This window comes from Coturnix japonica, chromosome 4 (assembly GCF_001577835.2).
Source record: "Coturnix japonica isolate 7356 chromosome 4, Coturnix japonica 2.1, whole genome shotgun sequence".
Classification (NCBI taxonomy): domain Eukaryota; kingdom Metazoa; phylum Chordata; class Aves; order Galliformes; family Phasianidae; genus Coturnix; species Coturnix japonica.
Genome location: NC_029519.1, coordinates 80,745,012 through 80,754,004, shown reverse-complemented (window position 1 = coordinate 80,754,004; position 8,993 = coordinate 80,745,012). Strand labels below are relative to the sequence as shown.

The 8,993-nt window shown below is 44.5% G+C and overlaps 1 protein-coding gene across 2 annotated transcripts in view; it reads left to right on the top strand.

The window, feature by feature from the left end:
- The first annotated feature begins 497 nt into the window (after nt 1-497).
- C4H20orf194 (chromosome 4 C20orf194 homolog) overlaps nt 498-8,993 on the top strand; it is a 59,859-nt gene continuing 51,363 nt past the window's right edge. The window contains exons 1-2 of one of the 2 annotated variants that reach the window (XM_015862980.2): nt 498-631; nt 5,769-5,848. In XM_015862980.2, the coding sequence (XP_015718466.1) occupies nt 546-631; nt 5,769-5,848 (166 nt within the window). In that variant the 5' untranslated portion in view covers nt 498-545. The other variant, XM_015862981.2, reaches the window with a different exon arrangement.

Sequence of the window (8,993 nt, the reverse complement as noted above, 5' to 3'; positions counted from 1 at the left end):
GACGCTGAAGAGCTCGGCTCATGAGGGAAGAGGAGGCCGCGCTCCGCACAGCTGACGGCTTCCAAACACGTCGATATTTGTTTTTTTTTCAAAATACCCGTTCCCAAAGGGACGGAGAAACCTCAACCAATCGCTGCCCAAGCGATCCGACAACCCACAGGGGGGCGATGAGGGTTAAGGGGGAGGTGAATGTGTGTCTGTATGTGTGTGTGTGTGGTGAGACGCGCCCCTGTGAGGCGGAACGGGCGCTGCGCCCATGGCAGGCGTTGGATGAGTCCATTCCCCCATAGGGGGGGGGCTGAAGGAAGAAGTCATATTTCTCGGTGTGTTTGCACCAAGCTGATCAAATCTTCCCAGTTCTACTTAGAAATAAAGGCGATTCTAAGTCCTACAATAGAAGCGAGGATGATGCGTTGCATCAGGGAGCGGCTTATGTGCCTTCCTATTCTTTCCCCCCCCCTTGGAATGAGGTGGTAGGTGCGAGGCGGGGCGCAGTGGCCGCAGTGCTGCCGGCTCCGTTGTGGGAGCGCTGCATCGTCGTCGCTATGGCGCTGTGCGGCCGCTCGCCGTTCCTCCGGCCGTCCCCGAGTCCCTCAGAGCGCCGCCCTAAGGCAGCCCAATCCTTCGTCAGGTAACGGTGTGATGTGATGGGGAACGGGGTCGGAGAGAAGGACAGGTAGGGCAGGAAGGCACAGTCTTATCTCTACAGTCCTATATCTGAAGTGGGGAGGGCTGTGGGGCTGTGTGAGGTGATGGCTTGTATGTCAGCTCAGGTGTCAGTAGGTTACTAGAGCGTTGTTTCTATATAAAGACTCGAGGGATGTGTGTTAAGCTATAGTGTGTTAAGCTATAGTGTGTTAAGCTATAGTGTGTTACCTGAAGTGTTTCAACGTCACGAATTGCAACCCAGGGCAATGAGGACAGCAGACGTTTGTAATACTCTATATAGGAGCACCCAGTGGTGTAAAAATCAGGTATTAAATAGGGATGACTCGATGATCTCTAAGGTCCCTTCCAACCCACACAAGACTGTGATACTGTGATGCTGCAGAGCTGGCCCTGCTACTTGCTGTTAAAATGCTGTGTTAGCTGTAGGCTTTTGGCTTTGTACAAGGAGGGAATAAAGGTGCTTTTGCTTTTCATGCATATGAAGAGAGGAAATTGGGCACTGAGAGAAATGGAGGTCGTTCTGTTTGCTTGATATAGGTGAATATGGCTGCTGGGTGATGGCTGTGTGCCTTCCCAGCCTGTGCTTAGGAAGCAAATTGATCACAGGAGGGAAGGCAAGAGGGTAGGCTGACTGTATTCAAATCTATATATTGAATGAATAAGTTCATTGCTTGCTTAGAAATAGCTTAGAATGCATCTCACAATTCATAACCAGTAGCCAAACACCCAACAGGCAGGAGAAAAAACAATAAGCCAACAAAAACTGGAAGAGAAAATGGTTCCCACTCAAGCCCTGTTTCTTTTCTGAGCCATTTCTGTAATCTGAGATCCTGTTTCAGAGTTGTCATGAGAACATCTGCAAGCTTTCAAGCTCCGTTGGGAGATCCGGACAGCATCTGCAATGTGGTGTGTTTGTAGGAGGCATGTCGTCTGTTCCTTATTTCCCCCCCCCCCCTCCTTTCCCTCTCCAACATTGGTTCTTATGCTGCCTTTTTGCAGCCCAGATGGAGGCAGGGAGGTCGGTGTTTGCAATAAATTTTCCCCCAGCGGTCAGCAGATACCAGGCAGTTAATAAAAATAACTTAAAACAAAACAATCCGTTACCCTCCCTTCCTCCTCCCAACCCCCCCCCCCCCCCCTGCTTCGAGTCCCAAACAGGAATGGAAAAATTCTTAAGACTATATAAAGAATAGAGAAACGGATGGAGATGATTCTTGGAGTTCTTCCATATGCTTTATAGAGCTCTGTTGTGCTGTATGGTATGTTGGGAGCTGGTGTTGTGCACAGGGACCCTCAGCATCGCAACAACAAAAAGAATGAAGGTTCTGCCAGAAAAAAGAATTAAAACCAAGAGGAAGAAATCACCCCCTTAACTAAAAGATGAGTAATGCCCAAAGAAGGATATGCCTTTTTAGGAGGTGATGTCATGCTTCGTGTGTCTGTTTTTTGCAGAGAATGAGTGTTTTAATTGTGAATACATGTGTTTCTGTACCAAGCCTCCATTGGGTGTGCTGGGTAGATGCCACCATTTAAAATCCACGTGAGCTTGTTCATTTTGCATTACCTTTGTGTGAGATAGAATGGGCTGATCCCCATTGTTAGTTACCCATGTTTGCAACAGATTCCCAACAAGAACTGATCTGTGTTATGTGTGGGGAAGTGCAACATGAGTCCTTGGGCTCGTTTGACATTGTCTTTTCCTATGTACCTAATATTAAACCGTTCTGGTTTTAATCACTGAGTGGTGAAGTGTGTGGGTTTTATCCTACAGCTTCGTAAGAGCAGTCGGTGGGGGTGTTTGGGAGCACGGTGTGTTGTGGTTTCCCAACCAATTGTAGCTGGGGATGATGTCTCTGTGTTGAAAGATTAACAGTTTGTATCCATGTGTTCCTCTTGTCATTACGACGGGGTTCGGATTTGTTTCACCTAATTGTTTTTAATGGCTTGGGTTCGAAGGGAACCCATAGATCATCAACTTAGAACCCTCCTGCCATAGCAGGGCTATTAACCTCCAGAGGGTTGTTTTTGTTTTAAAGGAGACCTCAAAGAAGAGAGACCTCAAGTTCAAGAAGAGAAGGTTCCAAGGAGACCTCGTTGTGACCTTCCAGTACTTGAAGGGAGTGTATAAACAGGAGGGGGAATATTTATGGGGGTGGACTTTGATAGGACAAGGGGGTATGGTTTTAAACGGAACTGGGACCGAAGTTGGAAAGGATTTGGTGCTGTGTGGTTGATGGAAGTGGAAAGACAGAGTAAGAAAGAAGAGCCCACAAGGTGAGAGGTAGAGCTATGAGATGAACTCAGCTGTATGTGGTGCTCCAGCCGCCATTAGCCTTTGGTCATTGGGATCAAGCTGATGGAGAGCATTCTGGTTTGGTATTGTGTGGCCACGTGGCTGCAATGCTGGTGGTCCAATAATGGGCTCTGAAAGTGAGTTTGGTCTTGGGAAACTAAACTTAATGTCATGGCACTTCTGATTTCAGAGCCTGATGAAGCAGGATCTGCTTACAGTAAATAAGCATTACTTACGTTATTGTCCAGATAAGGTCAAGAAGTGGGGAGTTTGGTCCTGTAAAATGCATGTTGAGTTGTAGTTTCTTCCTCCAGATCCAGTTTAAATACTAATTAACGTTGCTGAGCATCCCTTTTCTAAAGGAGCTGGGTCTCCTATTTGCGATGAAATTACCTGCGTTCATTGTAGGGCAGCTCTGAAAATAGATGGGAAATTGTGATGCGTTGAAGATGAGCGAGCTCCATTGACTTCATGCAGTAAAACAGAATTATTTTAGTGAGTTAAGAACCCACAAGTCTTACTGAAGCTGGGTATTGGGTTTCATATAAACTGCTATTGAAAGTGATGGATTTCTGAGAGCCTTTAGCACAGCCTTGCTTCTGGTTCCTCTTTTCATATATGTCTTAAGATGGGGATCGTGTCAGGCTGTGGGAAATCCAGCACAGCAAATAACAGCGCTGGAAGGTCAGCGAGGAGCCTTGCAAAGAACAGACTTGATGTATTTTATTTCTGGCATCTAGAGTGGAAACAGATGGTGGTAGCAGCCAGCTCGCTGGGAGAAAGGAGGAGCCCTTCTTTCTTTCCTTTATTAAGTTAAAACTGTATCTTTCTTAGGTAGCCTACATCTATTCACGTCGTTCTCTGATTGCTAATGTGAAGGTCTGCAGGGTCTTGGAAGGGTTGTCTCAATGCACCCCCATGTTGGCTGCTCTGTGTTCGGGCTTTTATCACGTGTGGGTTTGTAGCCTTTGTGGGGGAGGAGTGTAACATCTGCTAATGTGGAGCAAAACATGCTTAGCTCAGTGCTGCCCTGAAATCACATCCATCACCCCAACAGCATAGAAACCACAGCTGTGCCATCTCAGACGTTGATAGGGATCAACACGGAACCGACAGGAGATCGATGCTGATGATGCTGCATTGATGCCATAGGGTTACGACAAGGGAAGAAGCTTGTGCACAGAACGAATTCAGCTGGTAGCAAGGAGTGCAGAAAGCACCGTGGAAACGCGAATTAAATGGATGTTAAATGCTGCGTGGCATCATTTAAAAAACCTATTTGTGTTGTTTTTCCTGATTGAGAAAGGCACAGTTGTTAATTGCGTTCATTTGCTGGCACGCACAGCTTGTGTCTCTCACCGGGTAGTGAGAGGCAGTGCTGTTACAAAGGGATTTTGCATAATCAGTATGGAGACGTGTGAACAGATGAGCATTTCTAATTCTTAGAAGTTAATGATGATCATTTTTCCTCTCTTCTGTTTTTTTTCCCTCTTTTGACATCTATTCCAATATCAAGCCAGTACAGTAACCATTTCTTAATTGGCCTAAGCGCATGTTGTTGCCTGATGCTGCCCAACATTGTGGTTTGCCTTCTGACCCCCCCTACATCAGCAGTCAGGTCAGCTTGCCAATGGCTGAAAGCATTATATGTATTTTTAATCCCTGCTCCAGCGTTTGTTTGGATCCATAAGCTCATCTGACTTGACACATGGCTTCAAGATCGTTAGCACACACACAAAGGGAGAGACAGAGCCTTGCAGCAACGAGGGCTCTTATTCTGATATAAAGCAAGGTAGAAATTGCATCTGCTGTTAAGAATTGTGTGGTGGAAACATTCTCCCTTCACCTACATCAGCTCCTTACCTGCTTTGAAAGCAGCCTGGCTGCCCGTGTTTGCCTTCTGGGCATGTTTGTAGTAGGTATAGGTAGGTAACTTGCAGTTCAGGTCTTGTCTGAAGCTCATTGAAGTCCAAGAATGAAGGATTGCCTTAGAAGGGCTCAGTAAGTTGTGCTTTCAAACCTACCTAATGTTCATCTTCAGCGCTGAGATACTGTAACGTGAAGCTGTGTGGATACATATCAATAAAATTCTTTTACAGTGAGGGTGGTGATGCATTGGAACAGGTTGCCCAAGGAGGCTGTGGGTGCCCCATCCCTGCAGGCATTCAAGGCCAGGCTGGATGTGGCTCTGGGCAGCCTGGGCTGCTGGTTGGTGACCCTGCACATAGCAGGGGGTTGAAACCAGATGATCCTTGAGGCCCCTTTTCAACCCAGGCCATTCTATGGTTCTGTTTGGAATCGTGTTACTGGGGCAAAATGAAGACTCAGTTCCCTATGTACAGCACTATGGAGGTGGAAAAGTCAGGGGTTCTGTTCCCAGGACCATTGCTCTGTTTCTAATGTGAAATGCAAGAAACTACCCTTTTTTTCTCTGACTTCATACACAGTCCAGCCTGTATTGTTGAAAAGCGTGTAGTGAGAGTTCTAATGATTCCCTTCAGTGTTTCTGAATAAAATCTTTCTTCAGACACAAAAGTCGCCTATTTTTAATGTCAGCCTTTCAATGTAATGATTGATGCACACTTGAAATGATGTTGAAAATGTCTCCGGAGAAGCTTTTTCAAAGATTTCTTTCATAGAAACCACCTCTTTAACTGAAGCAAGGAAAAACATCCTGCCAAAGGCTGTTGAATGTTAAGAGGTTGAAATAAATGTGTCTGCAGTCTTATATTTTGTGCACATGCTTAGAATCAATAGTTGTAGGTTCTAGTTCTCTCTTTAAGGACCGATTTTCTTTCTTTTGCAGCTGCAGCCGCCTGCGAAACATCCAGAGCATCCTGACACAAAGCAGCAAATCTCAACCTGATGGAATCCTTTGCATTTTAGGTTAGTGTTACTTTCTTCCCCCCCACCCCTCCCTTCTTTTCATTGTATTGATTAAGATGCCATGAATTTCAGAAACAGTAACTGGTTATTCCATGAACTCAGGGAAGTGAAGGGACTGGAGAGGACCCCATGAGTGCCAGAGTTAGTAATGATGATGTGCATTTTAATGGAGAATGGTGGTTGAGAACTAGCATGGCTCTTCTTCCTGCTTGGCTTACAGGGGGAATTGGGTTACATGGATTTGCATTAAGAAGTGGTGCTAGGAAGTATTTCCTGCCATAGCCTGTTTTACATGTCTATCTATATCTGTCTATCTATATTTTATATATATTAAATATATATATATATAAATGGAGCAGCAAGAAAACTTGATGTTTTCTTGGGCCACAAAAAATAGTAAAGCCTATTTCTCTTTAGATTGATGTTGTCTGTGTATTATGACTCTTCCTAACCCACATTTCCTACACTAATAGTTTGAGATATAAGGTTAGTGGTAGCTTCACAGCTAGAAGACCTATAAAGATAGCTGTGTCAATGAGGCTTAATTATACAAGATAAAGAGTTTTGCTATTGATGCCAGCTTAGCTTCATAAAATACATCAAGTCGTGCCATCTCTGCCACTGGCTCTGTGTTACTCCCTGACTGTTAGTAATGCTGAAGCTGCAGTAAGTCCCAACCAAAAGACTGACCTGTTTATTTGAGAAACACTGCAGTTAAAAGGAGTCTCTTTGTGTAAGCCCCAGAGTAATGTGGAATGTTTAAGACCATGCATAAGACCATACCTCTTAATAAGCATTTCTCTTATGGAAGTATAGGAAGTGTTTTGTAGTTAGACTTGTGCTCTGCCTTAATCTCTTTCTGCACCCACAATGAGGCTGTTGTCTAATCTGACCTGACTAATGTAGTCTGAAGAATTTCTCACGTAACTTCTGGTTAAGCAAGAATGTCTTTCTTGCAAATGCTTTAAATCACTCTTCAAATTCACACTTGGCACGACAAAAATGTCTTGATTCCTCTTGATGTGTGTACAAAGCAGATAGTCTTGCACTGACTGCTTATAAAGTGTATGTTATATTTTTCCTGGCTGTATTTAATGAGCTGGGCTTAATGGATTTCTCTCCCCCCCAGATTTAGTTTGGCTAATTGCAAATAATCCTAAGTCTGATATTCTAAAGTGTGGAATGGTGGCATTCCTGCAGTCTTTGCAGGGGACAGAAGGCATTGCAAACTACAAGAAGAAGGAATGTGGAGATCAGAAGAGAAGTGTGTCCATTAAGTTACCCTGGTTCCCAAGGATGTGTGTTTGGTTACAGGAGGTTGTATCTGTAAACCTGCCTGTAGGTTGTAACTCTTTTGATTGATCTCTAGTTTGATCTATAGTGTAGTTAAGTACCTTTTAATGGACTTTGACATTTACTTTTCCCATCCTCTTCAGGGACAGTAAATCTTGCATGGCAGTTCCACAGCTATGTGATGGTTTTGAATGTCCCTGAGGGCATTCAGTGTGTTACAGCACAGCTCTTGGTTTTGTTGCAGAAGGGCATGCCGCAAATGCTTGGCTGGGACACAGAAAGCAACACTTCTTCTCTCTTTAGGTTGTTTTTGTCAGCTTAGCAACTGGGAAATGGCAAATATGTGAGATGGTAGAGCTTGAATAACCTTTGTTGCAGAAAAAGGAGTTTTGATCCAAGCCTGCTCTTCTTTGTATTTATTTATTTAGCATCAGTTCTTTGTGTTTTTCTCCTATCTTGCACCCATCTTGCTGAGCCCATGGCCTTTCCATACCCTGTTTGATAACTGAATCAGCTCGGAGAGGCCAGATAAGCTCTGGCTGCAGCACTGGCTCTTGGGCAGCAGTGGGCTGCTGGCCTGACTCACTGTCTAGCAACGCCCTTGTGTGATGAGTTGGGAACAGAGATGACTAAATTTGCAGCTCAGCTGGAGCCAGGCGTGGGGGTTTCCTAGTTGCTGGCCTTCCCCATTGTTCTCTTGAGGGCTCCTGATAGACTTTTTGGATGCATCTTTGTCATTGTTTCGTTTCCTGTTTATTTTCCACTGAATGTATCTATTCCTTTAACTCTTATCTACCTCTGTAGAACAGTGCTAAAGCCACAGCATAAAAAATCCTGGCTCAAAAAGGGCTTCTCTCAGACCCTTCCTATGATTACCACACCTTTTTAGGAAGGACTTTCCTCATTTTTCTTATTTTTTTCCAAGCTTCTTATTTCACCTTTTTCCTACTAGCTCTTGTTACTCTCTTTGCCTGTCCCTGCTGCTTACCACCTTGGCTCCTTAGGCCTTGTAGACCACAGTCATGAGCCTGGCTGGATGGAAGTGGCTGTGACTTTTACCCCTTTTCTTTTGCTGAGCCCACAGTTGGTGATGTCTTGTTAGATTAACGTTCTGTATGGTAAGTGATGTTTGCTTTTGGGACATCAGTAATGCCCCTTGCAGAACAACTGATCTAACAGCTTGCTGCTTCTGAAGGGGACCATCCTAATTCTTGCTTTGTTCTGAATTGATTGCTCAACTGATCGCCTTCAAAAGATGCCTCAGTTAGGCAAGTCAGCAGTAAACCAGATTATCTTCAGCACATTGTGTGTGCTAGCTTTCAAATGCTATCCTAGATTTCAAGGTGACTGGTTGCATTTCAATAGTTCTCACAAGCAAAGGGCTGGTTGCTTCCTGGGAGGGAGAACAGAGGACTGAGTCTCAGGATTGTTGAGCTGAGTGGTGTTTGTGCTGTGACCTGAGTTCCAGATGAGCTGCCAAGGCTCCCTTTTGTTAGGGAACACCTCCTGATGTGTGGAATTGGAGCATCATGGAATGGTTTCAGTCAGGTCATGTAATTCCAATTTGTGCACTACATATTTTGTCAGAATATCTTCTCGTTATTTGCTCGAAGTTTGCAGTGGCTTTCGGTGACTCAGGGATTATACTGTAATACTTGCAAGATAGTGTTTAATCATGTATTCCAAAGCAGGAGATTTAGGTCACGGGATTAGTTTGTTAGGAAGCTTCAATCAAGAACATATTTGTTAGAATGAGCACTGCATACAGGCAGATGTCAGCTTTGTGTCACTAAAGTTGAAATTCTGTTGCTTCAGTATACTGCAAACAAATAGACTTCATTTAAAGCAGGGC